Here is a 21,155-nt window from a genome sequence, read left to right as displayed (position 1 = left end):
GGATTCCAGCAGCGCCAGGAGCAATCAGAGGGCCAGGGGGGGGGGCTTTGGCGCTAAGAAAGGCGGTGGCTGTCTCAGACGCAGGCGCAGGCGTAGGCGCAGACGCACCCATGCACCTGTGCCAGACGGCTAAACCCTGTCCTCGCGTGGAAATCTGCAGGCCAGCCTTAGATATCCACACCGCCATGGCCGCCATGGCCCACTCTGGCTGCGTCGAAACAGCCGTTATACTTTGACACCTTTGGCTTGTTGCCATGGCCAGCACAAGCAAAGCATGGCTCGACGGCCTGCGACGGCTCACGGGCAAGCTGCGACGCAGGTGCATCCGGCACCACCGGGATCGCTGGCGGGCGTGGTTGGGCGGGCGGACATGGGCAGCAGTGGCAGTGGCAGTGTAGTGTACAAAGCAGGGCGCTGCGTCCAACGCACATTGACATGGCCGCGCGAGGGTCAGCTGACGGGCGAGGCAATCCCCCAAGCTTGGGCAGCGTCATGGTTTGATCCAGAGTCAGGTTGTGACGTTGCAGGGCGCATGTGCGACGGGCCATGACAGATTGCCGCAGAGGACGAGGGCGACGACGAGGACGAGGACGACGAGGACGAGCAGGCGCCGCCGCCGCCATGGCAAGCCACTGCGCTGAGACGCGGTTGGGCCGAGGGCGCGCAGTCAGTCAGTCAGTCAGTCAGTCAGTGGTGAGAGGCTTCTTCAGAGGCAGGCTGACTTGGGCCGGGGTGCGGCGAGATGATACCTGGGGCAGCAAATGAAAAGGCCGGGCGCAGGGAGCCAGGCCGTGATCTGAGGGACACGAAACACGCTGCGTCGTCGTCGTCGGCCAGTCAAGCGGCACGACTCGTGTGTGCTCTGCGGCGCTGACGGCTACTCGGATCGTCGTGTATCGCGACAAAGCGAGGCAGGTTTGATGCGCGTCGCCGCGTGACCGGCTGGTGTGCAGGCGCGCAGACGGGCAGACGGGCAGGCGGGCAGGCGGGCGGGCAGGCAGGCAGGCAGGCAGGCGGTGCTTCAGTCATCGCCAACAGTCAGAGGGCGATACACCGCCATTCTTTTTTTTTTTTTTTTTTTGCGTGGTGCTGCAGCCGCCGCGAGCCAATGCCCGCAATGCCATGGCCGTCATCAGCAGCATGGCCATCATCATCATCACCACCACGAGACCAGCATCGCCAGCATCGCCAGCATCACCACCTCCACTCGACTCCACCGCGACGACGACCAGCGCCGCCGCCGCCGCCTCCGCCGCCTCCGCCGCCTCCGCCGCCTCGTCGTCGTGGTTGACTCCACCACCATGTGCGTACGTACATGCGACTACCACGACGACGACGACGACGACGCACGACGCTCCCCACTCGACGCCCCCCTGCCCTGCTCTCTGCCCTGCTCTGCCCTGGCCTGCCCTGGCCGGCCTGGCGCCAGCGACTGACCCATGGCCCACGCCTGTGCTGAGGAGCAGCAGCCCAAAGCCGGACGTGGTCTGAGCTGGGCTTCTCGAAATTCTTTCGGCGACTCTGCTGACTCGCCGGCTGTCAAAAAGTTTGGCCGCGCCGGGCAGGCCCCTCTGCCCCTCTGCGCCGCTGCTGCCCCTGAGGCTGGCTGGGCAGCGCGAAAATTAGCAGCGCACCATGTGCTTGGCCGGCACGCGGTCCCATTTGTCGGCCGGGGGCGCGGACAGCGTACCGGCGTCCGTTTACGGCATGTGAACGGCCAGCTGCGGCGCCGGCATGTCGTTCCCAGTGCGACAGGGGGGCAAACCCCCTGGCCGCCGCCTCGACTCGGGCTGCAGGCTGTCTGTGGCATCTGGTAAAAGCATGCGCGCGCCCCTCTAGCGCCGACGACTTGGGTCCCGGGGAGTCGGGCTGCTCTGTTGATCCTGTTCCTCTTACGAGCCACGTCCAACGCTCTTGCAACTCTCCCTGGTCCGCCTTACTCGCTTGCTTCTAGCTCGTCCAAGGTCGTGGATTCCGCCCAACCCGAACCACCTTGCACCAAGAGCCCGCCCGCGCAGACAGCGACGCTGCTGCTGCCACCGCTGCTGCTGCTGCCGCTGCTGCTGCTGCTTCCCCAGCCCCAGCCAGCCCTGGCCCACCACCCCTTCAGGGGTCGCCCGTCAGTCACTCAGTCACTCAGTCACTCAGTCGCTCGTCGCCAGCCAGTCGCCCGCCGTCGCCTTTGCATGCTCGCACAGTCACAGTGCTCGTCTGGTGACATGGACGCGCTCGCAAACAAACGCGCTGCTAGCACCTGGTTTGTGCCAGCACGCCCGCCCGCCCCTCAGCCCTTCGGTCGCTTATCGTCCTGGATGGGGGTTGTGTCGTGGTAACTATGCCATCACGGATCCGCTACTCATTTTACATTTGCTGGTCCCTCCGCTGTCCCTATCCGCCCACCCTACGTATCCATACCCACTGCCATCACCGCTTCTTCTCCGTTTCTTCCCCGCCGCCACCATCCTTGCTCCCTCCCAGCCGGCTATCCGTTTTCAGGACGCCACTTAAATCTTGCTGCTCCTTATATACCCTGTGACGCTCGCGTCCTTTGCAAACCGCCCTTCTAAACCCTGGAGGTACTAATCTGTCCCAAACCTCCGCCCATGTTTTATTAGTCTCGACCAACCCTCACTTGACAATACATACACACACACACACCCACCCACCCACCCTCCACCCACTCACCCGCCCACTCACATCCACGCACCGTCTACCGTCCTGTTTCTTTTATTCTCACCACCACCATCACCAGGGCCCCATACTTGTAACGACAACTACACCAACAACACCAACACCAACCACGACGACGACGACGACAATACTATTACAACCAGACCTCATCGACCGATTGGTACATCGACGGATATAGACACACTCACTCACGCACAACGACGACGACAACCACGACGACAACCACGACGGACGACAATGGCTCGGTATGGCGTGCCCGCTGCCATGGGTAGCAACAAAACGCCCTTTCCTACTCGACAGATGGCGGTACTTGGTGAGGCTCACCTGCACACTCTCCTTTCCGGCGGGCGTGGCCCATTGCGCGTGACGTCTCACTAACTCGTCTTCTTGCCCAGCGCTGTGCCGGATATGCGAACCCATCGCCTTCATGTCAATATTCCCCTATGCCTACTTCATGGTCGAGTCGTTCATGAGCGGGCAGAGCGCAACGCAAATCTCCATGTACACGGGCATGGTCACGTCGTCGTTTGCCTTTATGGAGTGCATCAGCGGCATCTTCTGGGGCCGGCTCAGCGACCGGGTCGGGCGGAAGAAGGTGCTGCTCGGGGGCCTCTTTGGCACGGGGCTAAGCATGCTTCTTTTCGGCTTCTCGCAGAGCCTGCCAATGGCTCTGATTGCGCGGGCGCTCGGGGGATTGCTGAACGGGTGAGGTCATAGTGCCGTCTAGCGCCATGGGGGCCCTCGCTAACCGAATATGCAGGAACATTAGCGTCCTCCAGACAACAGTCGCAGAGCTGATCACGGATGAGCGACACCAGCGTGGGTTTGGCCCAACTCTAATGGCGCCCGCCGATCAACGACTGACTTTTGCATAGCGCGCGCTTATTCCATCATGCCCTTTGTGTGGTGCCTTGGGTAAGCCCTGCCCACGCGTAGCTTGATTCGTCTCTCGGCTGACCGCTTCTTTGTAGCACCATCATTGGCGGAGCGCTTGGCGGCCTCCTCGCGCGCCCTGCCGACGTAATGCCCTTTTTCAGGCACACCCTTTTCGACACGTACCCGTTTCTTCTCCCAAACCTTGTTTGCACGGCTTTTGTTGTTCTCGGCCTCACGGTCGGCGTCTTGTTCCTCGAGGAGACGCACGAGGATCGCAAGTACGACCAGGATCGCGGCCGCGAGGTGGGGCAATGGCTGCTTCGCAAACTTTGGAAGCGAGACGCAGAGCAAACCTTTGACGACAAGCATGCCGCCCTCGACGAAATGACATGCATGCTCAACAACCACGACCACCACACTGCCCACGCATACCGCAGCACCGACAGCTCGCCCACGCTGTGCAGCACCCGCACCTCCATTTCCGAGCTGCCCGACTTTTCCCTCGACAAGGACCTGGCCCCCGCCCCGACGTTCCGCCAAGCCCTTTCCAAGCAGGTGTGCATGAATGTCGTCTGCTACGGCATCCTTGCCTTTCACACCATCTCGCTCGAGCAGCTGCTGCCCATTCTCATGTCCAAGAAGCTGCCCTCTGCCGCCGCCCAGCACCTCCCCTTCCGCTTCGAGGGCGGCTTTGGCTGGTCGACGCAGACGACGGGCGCTTTCCTCGCCGCCCAGGGCTTTTTGCAGATGTTTGCCCAGGTCATTGTCTTTCCCTGGCTCAGCAAGAAGCTCGGCAGCCTCCGCACCTTTTGGATTACTCTGACCTGCTACCCCATTGTCTATCTCCTCGCTCCCTACCTCGTCATTCTCCCGGAAAGCCTTCGTATCCCCGGACTCATGCTTCTCCTCGTCGCAAAGGTCACGTTCCAGTCGCTCTCGTATCCCTCTCTGGCCATTATCCTGGCAAACTCTTCGCCCTCGAAGAAGGTGCTTGGAACCCTCAACGGCATCGCCATGTCTTCTGCCAGTGTTGCTCGAGGCTTCGGCCCCACGGTATCCGGTGCCGTCGACAGCCTGGGCACCTCGCTGCACATGTCCGGCCTCGCATGGTGGGCCATTGCCGCTGTTGCCCTTGTCGGTTGGCTCCCCGGATTCGCGCTGCACGAGGGCAACAAGCGAACACACTTTAGCCCCCAGGAAGACGAGGAGGCCCTTTTGGACACGGATTCCGACGCTGACTCCATCATGACGCTGACTCCGGACGATGCCGTAGAGACGGTCCTCTCCAAATAGAAGGAAAAAGTTCACGACCAAAAGCAACACGGCGCATTAACTTTCCTTGGATATACCGCACCCGCCACGAACCTAATGTTCACGCGCTGGCAGCGACAAGATTTTTTTTCCACTTCTTCTCTTCTTCTTCTTCTTCCTCTTCTTCTTCTTCTTCTTCTTCTTCTTTTTCTTTTTCTTCTTTTTCTTCGGCTTCTTTTTCACACTCGATTTTTTTCTCTCTCTCTCTCTCTTTCTTCTCGGGATAATAGACGTTTAACTGGTGGAATGACGAGGATTCCAACACTTTTCATTGGGCGCATCATCATATGGGAGCGACTTTAGCGACATCACTTATTGGGCGGCACTTTTTTTTTGGAATCAGTATTACTTAGAAAGGAAAAAGCTCGATTGTAACCGGCGCCAGCGATGGTCGTCCTCGAGCAGGCGTTTGTTTCAAGAACATAATACCCCGGTAGTAGTATTTAGTTTTTGTGTATTTTTTTTTTGCTTGTTGCATTGTATGTATGTTAGAATAGCTTGCTCAAGCAGAGTTGACGACTTGAAATGAAATTTCTGGTCAAACACAGCAGCAGACTTTTCTTCTTCTTTTTTTCCTTTTCCCTGTCCTTCTTTTTTGCTTCTTTTGTGATTTGCTTTTCCCAAACGCATGCATGGCGCATGAAGCTGTCGGAGGGTGACAGATGGGATGACTCGGAAAAAGAGAGGCAGCGGTGAGACTGAAGCCAAAGCTGTGTGTGTGTGTGTGTCTCCACCAGAGAGAGGCACATACATGTGTCGTGTAGACGAAACAGGCCTAATGGGCTAGACAGGCGCCGCGCCATGTGGTACTTTGTCCTCGCAGCCCCCCCCCTCCCCCCTCTGCAATGTTACAAATGCTTCCTTTTTGCTTCGACGAGGTGCTTCAAACGGTGTGCTTTATGCACAGGGTTTTTTTGTCTCCAGGGTCTCGAGTCAGTGACCGCCCCCCATGGCCAGACACGGACAAAGACCCTGGCCTATTAATCTGGGTCGACTATAGTATCTATGTATGTACAGTAATCCACGACATGGTTGAGCGTCCATGGGTTGCGCGCGCGCACCGTTGCGGTGAAACGAATTACCCTTTTCTGCTCGAGGCGACGGGGTTCCTTGCGGCGGGGGAAACCGGGGCCGCCCAAGTCCAAGTGCAGGTCCAAGGGCGTAAGTATAGCTAAGTAGCGTATACATGGCTATCCACACCGACGCCATATCCATGATGGCCATGCGAAACACGGGCATTCCCATCCCACGACAATCCATCCATCCACCCATCCATCCATCCATCTGCCCACGTGACTGGCCTTTTTTGGTGCACCGTCAAGCAGCAAGCTCAAGCTCCCACACGCTGTCCCGCGCCGCCTATCTTCCGCTGCAGAGATAAGACCCGCGCGCGGCCTGCTGCTGGCCATCCACGAGCGACGCACGGCACGAGTTTGCTTGGGCGCCGCGCAATCGCATCCCACATGGATATCTGGGTCGCCCGTTGCGGTCGTAGTCGTGGTGGTGGTGGTGGTGTTGTGTGCCTTGGTGTAGGCTGCTGAGCGGTGCGGGGCAAAGCACGAGAGCCTGCCCGCCGCCCCGTCGTCTTTGCAGTGAGCTCGGGAATACGCCGCCCCAAAGCTCCAACTAGCCGGAACCCCGACATTTCCTTGCCATGCGCCCTGATGAGCGGCCTCAAGCGCTCTTTGGAGGAGTCGTCGCATGACGGGGACAGGCCCTCGCCCTCTGGCTCTCCTGCATCCGCTACGACGGTCAAGCCCGCCTCGCCCGCCGCGCCCGCCTCGTCGAGCTCCTTTCGCAATGTGAGCGCCTGCAACCGCTGCAGGCTGCGCAAAAACAGATGCGACCAACGCCTGCCCTCGTGCGCCTCATGCGACAAGGCCGGCGTCAAGTGCGTGGGCTACGACCCCATCACCAAGCGGGAGATTCCGCGCAGGTATGAGAGAAGTCGAGAGCGCGAGCTGTCGAGAGCGCCCGCCTCGGCTCACTGCTGACGCATGCGGCAGCTATGTCTACTACCTCGAAACCCGCGTCGCATACCTCGAGCGCCTCCTGCGAGACAATGCCATCGACTTCCACGAGGCCGACGACTCCAATCCAGCCTATACCTTCAACGACGCTGTCCCACCCACTTCCACCTCGGCTGCGCCGCCCTCCCGCAATGGCAGCAGCACCACCGCCGATAACAACCACAACAACACCACCTCCACCCCCACCTCCACCCCGAAGCAGACGGCCGCCCAGGTCAAAGAAGAGAGCGAGAGGTATGACCGCGAGAAGCTTACAAAGCTCGTGTCCAACATTGGCATGGTCTCGGTGCAGGGTGCCAGTGATCCGAGGTACCTGGGCTCAACCTCTGGCATATCCTTTGCAAGAGTAGTGTTTGCTGCGGTCAAGAGCTCCGTGTCCGGCTCGTCGTCTGAGCGCGGGAGCAACCGGGGAGGCAGGGCGCAGAGCAGCGTCGTCGACAGCGGTACCTCGATGCGCGACTCGTTCTTTGGACTGCAGACCAAGCCGACCATACGGCAGGCGCCCTTCCCTGACCGAGAGCTCGGCTCACGACTTGTTGAGCTGTACTTTGAGCACGCGAACCCACAAATACCCATCCTGCATCGGGGAGAGTTTATGCAGCTGTTTGAGCGTGTGTACGCTTCGGGGGAGCGGCACCGTACCTCGCGTGAATCGTACATGCTCAACATTGTCTTCGCCATAGGCGCCGGCATCATACTTGGCAGCTCCGACTCAGAGGGCTCCCCGACATCGGATCATGGCCGATCACCAAACAAATCACGCCTGTCTCCACCGAGCAGCAAGAAGCGGCGACTTGCAGGCCACCAGCACCAACCCGAGGAGTACCATGCATCCGCCATTGTCCATCTGGAAAACTTTCTAGGCTCGTCCCCTGCTGCGGACCGGCCCGACGGCTTCGGCGGCGGTCTCGAGGAACTGCAAGCTGTGCTACTCCTCGCGGGCTTTGCGCTACTCAGGCCCGTGGCCCCGGGCCTGTGGTATATTGTGGGCGTTGCCGTCCGCCTCGCAGTGGATCTCGGGTTGCATTACGAGGATGGAGTGGGTATTGACGGAGCGGGCGCGGAAGACCAAACTGTTGGGAACACGCCACTCAAGTCCAAGGGTAACGGCAACAGCACGGCTACCAGCAGTACCAACTCGTCAAAAATAGATGCCAAAGAAAGAGGCCGGAGACAGTGGGTCAGAGACTTGCGGCGGCGATTGTGGTGGTGTGTCTATTCCCTAGACAGGCTTGTGAGCACATGTGTCGGGAGACCGTTTGTAAGACCGCCTTTTGCAACCAAGTCTTCCAGAGCTAACACCTGGATAGGGCATCACAGATCAGATTGTGACTACAGAATTTCCCTCGTTGCTCGATGACCGTTTCATTACCAAGGAGGGATTTCTGAAACCGCAGCCACACCAGGAAAAGCCAACCTACAAGATTGTAGCTCACCATTACTTCCGCCTGAGACTACTGCAGTCGGAAATCTTACAAGTCCTGCAGCACAGACAGGCACAGCAGGCAAGAGCAAGTGGTGCAAACCAAGGAAACGAGTTTATGCACACCAAGCTCCCATCCCCGTTCCTGGCAAACTTTGAGTCGTTCCGCGCCTGGCGTGTGGATGTCGATAGGCGCTTGCTCGCATGGAAGGAATCTGCGCCAACGCAGCTTGACGCTGGCGTACAGTTTTCTCCACTGTTTTTGGAACTCAACTACTGGCAAGCGCTGATTATGCTGTACCGGCAGAGCCTGGTGGTTCCATCAGGTCTGCAGGACGAACTTGGCAATACGGGCGAAGACATGGGGAGTCCTTCGATGAGCAACCTTGAGGAACGCGAAGACGAGGACTTGGTCTTTCTCAAGGTGGCGGAAGCCGGCCAGAAAGTCCTCAAGCTCTACCGCCAGCTGCATCGTGTGCACCTGGTGAATTACACATTCCTCGCTACTCATCACCTCTTCATGGCTGGTAAGTGCGCCTAGTCTGAAGGCTTGTAGTATCCTGACGCGTCATAGGCATATCTTTTCTGTATGCGGTGTGGCACAGCGTGCATGTACGGAGCTTATTGGTAGGTTGAGATTATCCGATTGTGGAGTCAAAGACGACGTGTTTGTGTAACCTTCCCTGCTGACCATGGCAGTCTCTTGACGATGTCGACTTTACCGTGCTTGCCGCAACATCCGTGCTGGGTGACCTGATCGACAAATGTCCGCCTGCGGAAGCATGCCGCGATGCATTCGATCGGATGAGTAAAGCAACCATTCAGATGTGCATGTCAACGACAGGCTTTGGATCCCAGGCACTGCGTTCTCTCCCGCAGAATCAAAAGTATCATGCACAAACCTCACCAAGCACCGCACATGCGTCTGCAGACGCTGACAAGAAAGCGGATATTGAGATGCAAGGCTATAGTTCAGGGGACGCGGCAAACTTTTCCAGCCATCAGCACCAGCAGCAGCAACGGCAAAGACGCCCGATGCCACGCTTCGACATGAATCTCAAGGATCTCTTCTCCGAGGATGAGACAGACAAGCGGTCTTTTAGCCGCATCAGCAATCAAGTCAACGCCATGAGGCCCCCACCGGCACCCTTGAAACCCAGCCCACAGCTGCAGCAGCCTTTTACAGCCGACCTGAAAATCTCGCCCCAGTTCCGATCGCACCAGCAAACCAACTTCTTCACCGCAAGCCCGGAAATGACTAGCCCGAACCAGCAACCCAACTTTACAGCGTCACCACCAACCAACTCGTCCATGGCCTCTCCATACCAGGTATCAAATCAACTCCCCTACAACGCCTTTACACAAAACATCAATTCCGTCTACCCGGACCTAGGCTTCTCGGATCTAGACTTTCTAGATAGCTTCCCCATCCAAGGCAGTGCCGGCACCGCAAACGACGCTGCTGCCGCTGGCGCAATGCAGGATGTCGGCATCGGCTTTGGAATGGGGTTTGGAGACGGGACGCACGACTGGAGTGATGGAAATGGGTTGGATCTTTTTGATGGGTTTTTCTTTGGTGAGTCTTGTCTCGTTATTTTTTTCTTGAAACCTTGCATCTCTCTTTCTCTCTTTCTCTCTTTTTCTTCTTTTTCTTTTCCCCATCGTATCTACGCAGAGAGCAAAAATACTTCACACCCGTTTGAATCCTCCTTGGCTAACTTTAATAGGGCCCGGTGGCACAGGAGGAACGGGTATGTAGTTGTTTGACATATCCTATCACATATGAAATCAATGAGGCAAAAAGTAGATACATCGTGGAATTTAATGATATCGATTACATTAATTACTTTTCCCCCCTATGAGTACATATCCTTTGTTTCTCCTCGCACTTCATCCCCTTACCTGCCTCTCCCCCCCCCTAATCTGTTTTTCGCGCTTCAAGCTATTTGATAGTATTACTATGTGACTTGAGTTTAGGAAATGACGGTGCTAGCTTGTTCTTTTTGTTGTTGTTGTTGTTGTTGTTGTTGTTGTTGTTGTTGTTGTTGTTGTTGTTGTTTTCGTTGTGGATAATTAACTCGTATCTATCTATGGAACTATCTATGGAACTATGGAACTATCTATCTATCTATCTATCCATCTATCGAACTAACTAACTAATTATTAATTAACATTCCCCCCATACACACACACACACACACGCGCGCGCGCGCTATGTACTTTCCACTCGGCGCGGAATGTGCAAGGGGCCGTTTGAGTTTTTGAGAATCAAAAATCAAAAATCAGAATCAGAATCAGAATCAAAAATCAGAATCAGAATCAGAATCAGAATCATAATGAAAATGAGAATGAAAATGAGAATGAGAATCATAATGATAATGAGATGCTGAGAGTGCAGAGTGAGATGCGGAGAGTGCAGAGAGTGCAGAGTGCATGGCAGCGGAGAGCGCCGGACTCCGATTTCGCATCATGAGCTGATAATAATAGTAATAATAATAATCACATCTTGGCTTGAGCTGGAGCTGGAGCTGGAGCTTGCACCTGTGTCTATGCTCAAGTTTGTGCTTGGGCTTGGGCATGGATTTGTTTTTACATGGATTGTTTGTATCAACTTCATGGTGGAATGTTGGTTTCTTGGTTTGAGGCTACAAGGACGGCTCCGCTCTGTTAGGTTAGGTTTTGGATATGGTATGTATGTAGCAAGGGCTATTTGCTGGTATTTTTTTATATATAGTCATGGTGAGAGTATACATGTATCAAGGGCAATCTATTCACGGTTTCCGTATTTTCTGACGACACAGCGAGCTATGCATATCGACATGGCGGTAGAGCGTCAAGTTTAAATCACCTCTCTAAAGAGCAAATTCAATGAGCACTGCAATCAACAACTCACAGTACCACATCAATCATCATCATCATCATCATCATCACACCAAATCAACACCAAATTCAGGATGGAATAAACTTTTGAATTCCTTCTTCAGCTGACACGCAAAAGACTTGTCTAGACTAACCAGAGCATGTGGCTCGGCCTGCCCTCCATCCTCTTTCAGAAGTGGGCGACCACTGATCGTAATCTTCGTGGTATCGTTTTGAAGCTAACCGGTACTCCACCCAATGAACAAAAGCACAACAGCTTAGTTCATCTGCCTGACGAGAGCGTTGATGAACTCCTCACGGTTACCAAGGTCACCACCCTCGATGAAGTGCCTGAACTTGCGGGTGCGGAAACCACCAGTGGGCGAGGAGAGCTTGAAGGGCCAGAGGAAGTTGGAGACGGCCTTGAAGTTGGGGCCGACAGTGTAGATCTCGTGGATAACGTCCTCGATGCAGGTGATGCCGTACTTGCCGAGGTTCTCCTCGATGAGAGCGTTGTCGGTGATAGGCAGGCGCTGCTTGCTGACCTTTCCGTAACCGCGCTTGTAGACGAGCTCACGCACAGTCTTGAGGTTGGGGTATCCGTAGGTGACGAAAGGCTCGACAATCTTCAGCATCTCAGAGGTGGCCTTGGTGAGCTTGACGAAGACACCGTTGTTGATCTGGAGGAGACGGAGAAGCTGGAGAGTCTTGCGCTTCTTGGGGTCGATCTTGTTGATACTAGGCTGGGTTAGCATGCGCCGAGCTATGCTGGCAGAATTTTACGAACCCCTTGATACGGACAACAAAGGCAAGCTTGGCCTCAGCAGGGACGTAGAAAGAGTTGTCGCGCTTCGCGGCCCTCTTGGCCTCGATGATGTCCCTCTCGGCCTTGACGTACTCCTGGTTGTACTTGGCGGCCCTCTCCTTGATGACCTCGCGCTTCTGCTTGTTGGCCTAAGGAAGTCTTAGCCAACTGCGATACTCCTATCTGCTTGCGCAGGTTCTGGGAGATTTTATACCTCACGCTTCTTCTTCAGATCCGCAGCCTGGGACTCGGTCGCCTTCTGGTGAGCCTTTTGCTTCTTGAGCGCCGACTCGGGCATGGCGATGTCATTGTGGGAGGGAACGCTGTAAAAACCCACAATTAGTATGTGGAAAACGCTGTCGCGATATAAGACTTACGAGGTGCGGGCCATTTTGCTGGTGGTTAGTGGGCTGGCTTGTTGTTGTCGGGAAGCTGGAAGGGCAAAGTTCGGTGGGCAAACTCGAAATTCATGTGCGGACGCTAGTGCCCTCGCCAAGACAACGAGCAGCGCTAATGCCCCGCTCCATTGGTCCACTTCTCGCCGCCATCGACATTTTCCTGAGAGCTTCCAACTTGCGACAATTGCTGCAAGGTCGCCGAGCTCAGGCAGTACATATTTCAATATACAGCAATGGGACGAGGAGGAGGTCGCGTACGTATCTGCATCATGCGCCACGCAGAGAACATGACTAAATCTACCTAGGGCGGCGGTCGCAAACCGTTTCGCGGCAAGAATAAAGGTGGACGTGGTGGCGGTGGAGGAGGAGGACGAGATACGCGCACGGAGCCATGGTCCACGATTGAGCGCAAGAATGAGCTTTTCGAAAGCTACTACCGCATGGGAGGATTTCTCGACGAGGCAGAGTTTGAGGAAATGTGGAAAGCTCTCCAAGCCGACTTGCCCAACAGCTTTCGCTTTACTGGAACAAAGTCCGATGCTCTCGCTGTGCGTGAGATCTTCAAGCAGCGATACGTTCCCGCGATTGCGTCCAAGCATTTTGAGGGAAAGCCAGTCGAGCCTCCCGAGCCAGTCCAGGCCTTCCCTGACGAGCTCGTGTGGCACATGAAGACTCACAAAAAGATTATCCGACGACACGCGCCTTTTGCCGATTTCCAAAAGTTCCTCGTCGCTGAAGCTGCCTCGGGAAATATCAGTAGGCAGGAGGTTGTCAGTATGATTCCACCACACTTTCTCGACGTAAAGCCGGGCATGGTGGTCCTCGACATGTGCGCAGCACCGGGAAGCAAGTCGGCACAGCTGGCTGAGATGATCCACGGTGACGAGGAGGAGCGTGTGCAGCGGGTAGCGAACGGCGAGTCTGTCGACCTTGGCGCAGACGGCGACTACAGCGACGACGGACGCTCGACGGGTCTGCTTATCGCGAATGATTCGGATTATAAGCGCGCCGGCATGTTGGTCCACCAGGTCAAGCGACTCAACTTTCCTAACCTTATCGTTACGCAACACGACGCCTCGATATTCCCCTCGATCGAGCTGCCCAGCGAGGGTGGCAAGAAGCAGTACCTCAAGTACGATAGGATTTTGGCTGATGTGCCCTGCTCTGGTGACGGAACAGCCCGCAAGAACCCCAATGTGTGGCAGAAGTGGACACCCAAGGATGGACTCGGTCTGCACGGCCTTCAGCTGCGCATCTTGTTCCGAGGCCTGCAGATGCTAAAGAAGGGCGGACGCATGGTATACTCGACCTGCAGTATGAATCCTGTAGAGAACGAGGCCGTTGTTGCAGCAGCTATCGAGGCTTGTGGAGGAAACTCAAAGGTCCAGCTCGTAGACTGCTCCGATCACCTGCCAAACCTCAAGCGTAAGCCAGGTCTTAACGCGTGGAAGGTCCTCGACACATCGTCCATTACTGCCGGAGGAGAGAAGACCGCCCACATGTTCACCAACTGGGAGGCGTACCAAAAGGCAAGAGCCAAATACGACGCTGAAGAGCCTGAACGCCAGTTCTCCACCAAGGTCACTGCCAGCTGCTTCCCTCCTATCGCCAAGTCCGAAGAAGAGCGCATTCCCCTTGAACGCTGCATACGTGTCTACCCGCACCAGCAGGACACTGGCGGCTTCTTCATCGCCATTCTCGAGAAACTCGATGATATTAAGATTTCGCAGATTCAGAATCCAGAAAACTCTGCCAAGGCCCAGAAGGCCCAGACGCCGGCCGATACCACCACGGACTCTTCTATCCCAACGCCGGCTGAAAATATCATTGAAGCGGACGCTACCAAGACCGCCGATGATGTCCCTGACGTTGCAGCTCCTCTCAAACGCAAGTTAGAAGAGTCTGAAGATACCGATGCACCAAAGAAGGCCAAGACCGACGATGGACTCCCCGAGGCTACAGAGAACGGCTCAAACGCTCAATCCGGAGTGTCCAAAGAGGTCCGTTCCAAGCCTGAGAACCAGAACCAGGCCAAGGAGTACTTTGAATACCTTCTTTCTGATGACGCGACCATTGCTTCCATCATGGATTTCTTCGGCATCGACAGCCGCTTCCCACGTGACCGTTTTATGGTCAAGAACAAGGAAGGATTGTCCCTCAACAAGATTTACTACACATCTGCTTTCGCAAAAACCATCATTTCGCAAAACAAGGACCGCGGCATGAAGTTCATACATTGTGGTGTGGTCATGTTCGTCTCACATAAGGTCAAGGACCTGGACCGTACACAAGCGCCGTGGCGGCTGCAGAACGAGGGCATCCGTATCCTCGAGCCGTGGGCCAAGAAGCGCATCATCAAGCTGGAGAAGAAGGAGACGCTACACCAGCTTATTAGGGAAATGTTTCCCAAGCTACCAAAAGAGGGCGACACGGGACTTGGCGAAGTCGGTGAGCAGCTTCAGAAGATGGATGTGGGATGCTGTTTCGTCCGAATCGAAAAGGGTGAAGAGAAGGGCATCCCATTCCGTATGGTACTGCCTCTTTGGAGACATCCGGGTAGTGCGAACCTTATGGTTGACAAGGACGATCGCAAGGCCATGCTACTAAGGCTGTTCAACGAAAAGGATACCGAAATCATTAATCACGTCGCAGAAAAGGCCAAGGCTGCTAAAGAGGCTGAGGAGGCTGAAGACAACGACGCCAAGACCAATGGAGAGGGCGATGTGAGCGATGGCGAACAAGCCACGGAGGCCATGGTTGCCGAGGAAGAGGAGGGAAATATGAATGTCGATATGACCGAGGGCGAAGATGTCAAGATGGAAGAAGAGGCATAGCGTTCACGCCTGTTTTCAACAACATTCCAAGCCGCACATGACATTGGTTTCGTAACGGTTTCGGTTTGCATCCGGGTTGGCGTTTTTGTTTTCACCTACTTATCAAGTATGACTCTTCAACATATGCATCAAGTTTGAATGGCACCACGGAATCATGTAGTGATGTGTCGTAGTGTTTCGCAACTGTGAATTCTGTTTTAGCGACGACTGTACCCCTGGCCTATCTTGACCGGGGTTCGTGAACCTTGTCATTCTACGCGCTTTGCTGAGTTTGTACAGCTGGACGATGGCAGCAGGTTCTAGAACACTTGCACAGCCTATCTGTCAGACATCAGACGCACTTACTATACCAAGGGGTGATTCGGAAGTCTAAGGTTTGACTAGTGATACCTCCCAGTCTTGGCAGTATAGGCATCTAGTACGTACTTTCAAATGTCCAAGTATTTCACAGTTTACTCGCGCCACGTGACTGTGGGTCATCCTCCAGTCCTTAATTTGAGTTGCCCGCACTACAGTGAAACGGCGCATAACCTGATGTCTGGTAAGCTGAATCAAAATCAACGTGGCTAGTACACGATGCACGAGATCGACTGCCAGATCGAGGCACGAGCCAATAGGATATCCGGATATTCTCTCGGCCCGAGCTTAGCGCAATCTTCAGTATGAGTTCCAGAAACTTCTGCCCTCACCTCCCCTCTACATAATTCCCATTCTCAACCCCCCTCGCTGTAGCTGAGCACATGAATTTCTCGGCTCCAGGCTTCAGGCTCAACTACCAGGCTCACAGCGTGTAATTTGTAAGTCTTGCATTGTGTACTTTGCCCCCACTTTTAAATGATGAGACACAAGCTGGCACCAGTCTGAGAAGACTTGTACTCTTTGCATGCGGATCAGCTGCATAGACTTTTTAGTCGCCTACTGATAGTCGTTTTCACTGCACGCGCTTCTGGATTGATGTAGAGGCTCCGACACTGACTAGCGTGTAATAGAAAGCTTTCATACATCTCGAACGCGATGGTCCTACACAACCCCAACAACTGGCATTGGGTCAACAAGGATGTCTCAGGCTGGACGCGGGAGTACCTTGACAAGGAGCTCGTGCAAATATCAGCAGAGAAAGATGGCGTCACTGCGAAGATCGACAAGGTGGTGAGCATGGACGGAGACGTCGACGTGAGCCAGCGCAAGGGCAAGGTCATTACCATCTTCGACGTGAAACTGAAGCTGGAATATTCAGGTATGTCTTTTCTCAATTACACTCCTCTTGGGCGAGCTGACTCGGTCGGCAGGCAAGAACAAGGAGGGCGAGGAGGCCAGCGGCACTATTACCGTCCCGGAAGTCGCTCACGACACCGAGGAAGACGAGTATGTCGTATGTTCCCTTTGCTTGCACCCCGTGTCGCCTCTTCCAGGGAGATTTGATCATTTGCTGACGTTTTACGGTAGTTTGAGGTAGACGTGTACTCGGATGACAGCAGCAAACAGCCCGTAAAAGAGCTAGTGCGCTCTGATCTCGTACCGCAACTGCGAAAAGCCTTTGCCAAGCTTGCGCCAGCCGTCATGGCTGAGCACGCAAAGGACATCCAGCATGCGCCAGGCACCAACCCTAGCAGCAACTTTCCGGCTGCAAAGGTGTATTCAAGTTCGAGCGTCAACAAGTCGAGCAGCTCCAAGCCGGAAGCACCCTCTTCTCAAAAGAGCAGCTCTGGCGCAGTTGTCAACGTGACGACAATTACCGACAGCGCGGAGTTTCGGACAGATGCAGCCAATCTGTACCAGACGTTTACCGACCCTCAGCGTCTTGCCGCATTTACGCGTGCACCTCCGCAGAACTTCACGGGTGCCAAGCCTGGTGGCACATTCGAACTGTTTGGCGGAAACGTCAGCGGAGAGTTTACCGAGCTCCAAGAGCCTACACATATCGTCCAGAAATGGCGACTTGCACAATGGCCCGCGGGACACTACTCGACACTGTCGATATGGTTTGACCAGAACGACGTGGACGCGGTCACGGTCATGAGGGTGGAATGGCGCGGAGTACCAGTGGGGCAGGAAGAGCCGACCAAGACCAACTGGGATCAGTACTACGTGCGGAGTATCAAGACGACGTTTGGCTTCGGCACGGTATTGTAGGTGCCTGGGGCTCAGTTGCATGGCATTGCGGCACTGGAGTATGAGGCGTTGGAAGGAAATTACGAATGCATACGAAGTGACGGACCTGAAAGATTTGAATGATAGCTACAACGAATAGAGACAATACAAGAGCTCTGAGCAGCAAATGACGATTGACGAGCACTGTGCACGGTGTTGAGAATGGCGAGTGGTGACATTGTGGCGTATCGAGTCGGTTTAGCTGATACGAAGAGGCTTTGCAGGAACGACTGCCGTTGTCTTGCATGACATGGGCTAACTTGTACAGTACAAAGTATGGCGGCGACGCCACTGGGCAGATAAAAGCCGCAATTGTGCACGCGTGTTTTCCAAGAGACAAATGGAGGGCTGGGTATGATGCTTTTTTCTGGCCGGCCGGGTAAACCGGCGAGTGGCGCATGTAGGTACCTTCCTGAAGCGGCCTAAGATGGTGGGCGATTATAGCAAGGCGGCCATTAAGCTTAGCAAGCTTTTCACAAGCTCGCACCAAGACATGCGCCGTCGGGATCGAGTAACGTGGGGTAACGCAGTTTGGATGTTGTGTGGATTGCGCGTTGCCAAAGGTATTTTGCTCCCAACGAGCCTACGAAGGCGCAGTTTTGAGTAAAAAGAATAGGTGGCAGGCAGTCATGTCTAATATTCCAGACCCTGGATGGTATTATATGCTGAAAATAGCTAGGTAAGCGTTTGGTATTGGCGCGCAGTGTCTTTCCACTAAGCCCTAGTAATGCAGAATACATCCAGCAGCGCGGTGTAGTAGAGCCGTATCTTTGGCCGATGTCCATTACGTAGATGTTGGGCACGACACTAAGCCTCATTGCGGTCTAGCGGCCGGAGATTGCTATGAGAGTGGTGGCTCCGAGGCCCGTGTACTCCATTGCGAGTACGAGCAGATGAATGCGACGACTGAGACTATTGGGTCCTCAATTCCGGGACTAAGATAAGCCAGTTCTTAGCCAGCACAGGAAGGTCGTACTGACGATATTCTGCAGCAAGGCTAGCCAGAATGAAGACCAAACCGGGGTTTTTGTTCATTATATGTACAGGCGCTGTCGTCCGCTCCGAAGCGTACCAGCTGCGTCTTTTTTTGTTGACGGTTGTTGATCGTGGCAGAGCTTTCGCCATTGTCTGAAAGGTATGTTTTTTTCTTTCCAAGTTGGGTTCTGTTAGGGCTGACAGGGAGGTGTTACAGCTACTTCTTTAATTGAAAGCGTCGCAATGAGGAGCTCGACTAAGCTCGTTGTCGCGCCTTTGCTGGCAGCAGGCGCTCTTGGGCAATTCGTGCCTGCGCCCAAGGATCTCATAACCAAGAAGGGATATGCCGACATCAGCGTGCGGTACAAGGAGGTTCCGGCTGGTATCTGCGAGTTGAACCCCGATGTGAAGAGCTACTCGGGGTACGCAGACGTTGAGGACAACCAACATATCTTCTGGTGGTTCTTCGAGGCGCGCAACCAGGATCCCACGGATGCTCCTTTGACAGTGAGTGGACCTTATGCGCGCAACGAGGATTGTATTAACATTGTGTAGGTGTGGATCAATGGAGGCCCTGGCTCAACGTCCATGTATGGACTGTTTCAAGAACTAGGCCCATGTGGTATTGGGCCGGACATGAAGCCCTTTGACAACCCGTACTCGTGGACCAACGCTAGCAACATGCTTTTCATCGACCAGCCTACAACGACAGGATTCTCGTATTCCATACCTGTGCCAGGCTACACTGACTCGGACGGCAACCTGGTTGAGCTACCGAATGCGACGTGCCCAGAATATGCCACACAGTTCGGCTCATGCGGAACATATTCGAAGCAGGATCTTAGCCTGACGGCCAACAGCACGGCTGCTGCAGCGCCAAACATGTGGAAGACGCTGCAGGGATTTATGGGAGCCTTCCCGCAGTACGCTCGCAAGGGCTTCAACTTTGCGACGGAGAGCTATGGCGGACACTACGCGCCCATCTTCAACGCCTACATCCTCGATCAGAATGCCAAGAAGATCCCGGGAGCACACAAGATCAAGCTGGAGAATGTGCTGATTGGCAATGGGTGGTTTGACCCCATTGTCCAGTACCAGGCTTACTACAACTTCTCCGTGTATCCTGGTAACACGTACGACTACGACCCGTTCAACCAGACGTACAAGGACGAATGGTATAACAATCTGTACGGTCCTGGCAACTGCATGGACCAGGCCAAGCAGTGCAGGGAGCTTGGGACCAACGCAATATGCTCTGCGGCCGACTCGTTCTGTGCGAACAAGGTCGAGTCCATGTACGACAATGCGCTTGGACGAGATGAGTACGACGTGCGATACTTGACGCCGGACCCATTCCCATATGGATATTTCAAGGGCTATCTCAACCTGCCGAGTGTGCAGCAGGCTATCGGGGCTTACCAGAACTTCTCTACGTCGTCGAGCATAGTTTCGGCGGCGTTTGGAAATACGGGTGACGACAACCGCGAGGCGGGCACGATTGAGGCGTGCCAGAAGCTGCTTGCTGCGGGTGTTCAGCTGACCATGTACTTTGGCGATGCGTAAGTTTTGTGCTTTTTTTTGGCTTGGTTGCATGAGGGTAGAGTCTAACCATGGAACAGCGACTACAACTGCAACTGGCTGGGTGGGCAGGTGATTGCAAGCATGATCAACGCCACGGGCTTTTCACAAGCGGGCTTCACAAACATCAGCACCAGCGACGGGATTGTGCACGGCCAGGTCAAGCAGTCGGGCTTGTACTCGTTTCTGCGCATCTACGAGGCGGGCCACGAAGTGCCGTTCTATCAGCCGCTCGCGGCGCTGTCCATGTTTGAGCGCGCACTGAAACGCGTTGACATGGCAACGGGAACCAAGAAACTCAGCCATAATTACAGGACCGTGGGCACGCCCACGAGCGACTACCGCGAGGGCAATGCCACCATCCAGATGAGTGTGACGCCGGCAAATGCTACATACAACACGACGCTGAATGCACCGGACGCTACGCCGCAGTGGTCTCAGCAAGGTTTCCTGGGCAAGCGAGGCGTGGCGGGAGGACTGTGGCGGCCGAGGATGTCGAGGCGTGGAAAGCGGGCTGCTTGAGGCCAGGAGGTAGGCGGCTAGAGAGAGATGGATAGTGGTGGATAGATGAACGAATGAATGACTGAACGAATGAATGCCGAGAGACAGCTCCGTGACTGTACTGTTGAGAGCGAACAGCCAATGTCTGGTAATGCTAAGGGCGCACATGGTTGGCTGGTCCAGCAGGCGGGGCAACGTCATAAGGGTCTTTTGTGATGGGCGTGGATGAGGCATGCTTACATGTATACGGAGGTGACTGTCAAAAGTTCTTGCTGACAAGGGGTGCATTGATTACTGCCGAAAATAGGGCCGAAGCTATGTAGATCGGTCCCGCCGCCCCTCTTTGTACTCATTGCCACCTTCAAGTTTAATGATTTCTTGAATATGAAACGGAATACGCTCTATCCAAGCTTGAATTTGGTGTTGAGGTAGCTCATCCCAGTACTGTTGCCATACTTTTGTCCCTTCCGCCCGACTTTTTGGTGCGCCTCTTCGTGTTGTTTTTCTTTTGAGCCATGGCCAGGCTGCTTCAATAGCGTTGAGATCAGGTGAATTGCCTGGCCATGGGAGCTGCTCCACCTCAGCGTTTCGGTATATAGTTCTTTGAGCGTGGTGGGTATGCGAAGGTGCCTTATCTTCTTGAACAAAGACACGTGGTCTCTCTTTTTGGCACTCCTTTGCGAAGGGAATTAGCTTTGGGATAAGAACTTGAGTCTGGTAACG

At 54.8% G+C, this 21,155-nt stretch overlaps 6 protein-coding genes across 6 annotated transcripts; 5 read left to right on the top strand and 1 right to left on the bottom strand.

Annotated features, from left to right (window-relative positions):
- Nucleotides 1–2,902: 2,902 nt before the first annotated feature.
- SETTUDRAFT_162336 (uncharacterized protein) lies at nt 2,903–5,200 on the top strand. Its single transcript, XM_008022631.1, has 5 exons — nt 2,903–3,004; nt 3,087–3,396; nt 3,452–3,510; nt 3,567–3,606; nt 3,663–5,200. The coding sequence occupies exons 1-5, from the start codon at nt 2,929–2,931 to the stop codon at nt 4,858–4,860; spliced, it is 1,683 nt and encodes a 560-aa protein (XP_008020822.1). The 5' UTR covers nt 2,903–2,928; the 3' UTR covers nt 4,861–5,200.
- Nucleotides 5,201–6,542: 1,342 nt separating this feature from the next.
- On the top strand, nt 6,543–10,090 carry SETTUDRAFT_86552 (uncharacterized protein; the record flags this gene model as incomplete). Its single annotated transcript, XM_008022278.1, has 6 exons — nt 6,543–6,814; nt 6,885–8,169; nt 8,219–8,858; nt 8,906–8,958; nt 9,031–9,907; nt 10,059–10,090. 6 exons carry the CDS (start codon nt 6,543–6,545, stop codon nt 10,088–10,090), a joined length of 3,159 nt encoding a protein of 1,052 aa, XP_008020469.1.
- A 1,378-nt stretch (nt 10,091–11,468) lies between these two features.
- On the bottom strand, nt 11,469–12,386 carry SETTUDRAFT_18403 (uncharacterized protein; the record flags this gene model as incomplete). Its single annotated transcript, XM_008021888.1, has 4 exons — nt 11,469–11,928; nt 11,978–12,144; nt 12,210–12,318; nt 12,373–12,386. The coding sequence occupies 4 exons, from the start codon at nt 12,384–12,386 to the stop codon at nt 11,469–11,471; spliced, it is 750 nt and encodes a 249-aa protein (XP_008020079.1).
- Nucleotides 12,387–12,602: 216 nt separating this feature from the next.
- Nucleotides 12,603–15,364, top strand: SETTUDRAFT_170543 (uncharacterized protein). The gene is made up of 2 exons (XM_008022630.1): nt 12,603–12,647; nt 12,699–15,364. The coding sequence occupies exons 1-2, from the start codon at nt 12,627–12,629 to the stop codon at nt 15,225–15,227; spliced, it is 2,550 nt and encodes an 849-aa protein (XP_008020821.1). The 5' UTR covers nt 12,603–12,626; the 3' UTR covers nt 15,228–15,364.
- A 588-nt stretch (nt 15,365–15,952) lies between these two features.
- Nucleotides 15,953–17,510, top strand: SETTUDRAFT_162334 (uncharacterized protein). The gene is made up of 4 exons (XM_008022629.1): nt 15,953–16,017; nt 16,210–16,464; nt 16,517–16,599; nt 16,674–17,510. The coding sequence occupies exons 2-4, from the start codon at nt 16,242–16,244 to the stop codon at nt 17,358–17,360; spliced, it is 993 nt and encodes a 330-aa protein (XP_008020820.1). The 5' UTR covers nt 15,953–16,017; nt 16,210–16,241; the 3' UTR covers nt 17,361–17,510.
- A 1,058-nt stretch (nt 17,511–18,568) lies between these two features.
- Nucleotides 18,569–20,505, top strand: SETTUDRAFT_162332 (uncharacterized protein). The gene is made up of 3 exons (XM_008022628.1): nt 18,569–18,860; nt 18,909–19,912; nt 19,973–20,505. Exons 1-3 carry the CDS (start codon nt 18,597–18,599, stop codon nt 20,451–20,453), a joined length of 1,749 nt encoding a protein of 582 aa, XP_008020819.1. The 5' UTR covers nt 18,569–18,596; the 3' UTR covers nt 20,454–20,505.
- The last annotated feature ends 650 nt before the right edge of the window (nt 20,506–21,155 follow it).

This window comes from Exserohilum turcica (genome assembly GCF_000359705.1).
Source record: "Exserohilum turcica Et28A unplaced genomic scaffold SETTUscaffold_1, whole genome shotgun sequence".
Lineage (NCBI taxonomy): Eukaryota > Fungi > Ascomycota > Dothideomycetes > Pleosporales > Pleosporaceae > Exserohilum > Exserohilum turcicum.
Note: the sequence above shows the minus strand (reverse complement) of the source record. Positions and strands in the feature narration are given on the sequence as shown.

Excerpts from the sequence above, each read along its gene's own strand:
- SETTUDRAFT_162336 (XM_008022631.1), top strand. The coding sequence starts at position 2,929 with ATGGCTCGGTATGGCGTGCCCGCTGCCATGGGTAGCAACAAAACGCCC. Across the intron at positions 3,397-3,451 it reads CTCGGGGGATTGCTGAACGG|GAACATTAGCGTCCTCCAGA; the intron begins GTGAGGTCATAG and ends CCGAATATGCAG. Across the intron at positions 3,607-3,662 it reads CCCTTTGTGTGGTGCCTTGG|CACCATCATTGGCGGAGCGC; the intron begins GTAAGCCCTGCC and ends GCTTCTTTGTAG.
- SETTUDRAFT_170543 (XM_008022630.1), top strand. The coding sequence starts at position 12,627 with ATGGGACGAGGAGGAGGTCGC. Across the intron at positions 12,648-12,698 it reads TGGGACGAGGAGGAGGTCGC|GGCGGCGGTCGCAAACCGTT; the intron begins GTACGTATCTGC and ends AAATCTACCTAG.
- SETTUDRAFT_162334 (XM_008022629.1), top strand. The coding sequence starts at position 16,242 with ATGGTCCTACACAACCCCAACAACTGGCATTGGGTCAACAAGGATGTC. Across the intron at positions 16,465-16,516 it reads ACTGAAGCTGGAATATTCAG|GCAAGAACAAGGAGGGCGAG; the intron begins GTATGTCTTTTC and ends CTCGGTCGGCAG. Across the intron at positions 16,600-16,673 it reads CCGAGGAAGACGAGTATGTC|TTTGAGGTAGACGTGTACTC; the intron begins GTATGTTCCCTT and ends GTTTTACGGTAG.
- SETTUDRAFT_162332 (XM_008022628.1), top strand. The coding sequence starts at position 18,597 with ATGAGGAGCTCGACTAAGCTCGTTGTCGCGCCTTTGCTGGCAGCAGGC. Across the intron at positions 18,861-18,908 it reads CCACGGATGCTCCTTTGACA|GTGTGGATCAATGGAGGCCC; the intron begins GTGAGTGGACCT and ends AACATTGTGTAG. Across the intron at positions 19,913-19,972 it reads ACCATGTACTTTGGCGATGC|CGACTACAACTGCAACTGGC; the intron begins GTAAGTTTTGTG and ends ACCATGGAACAG.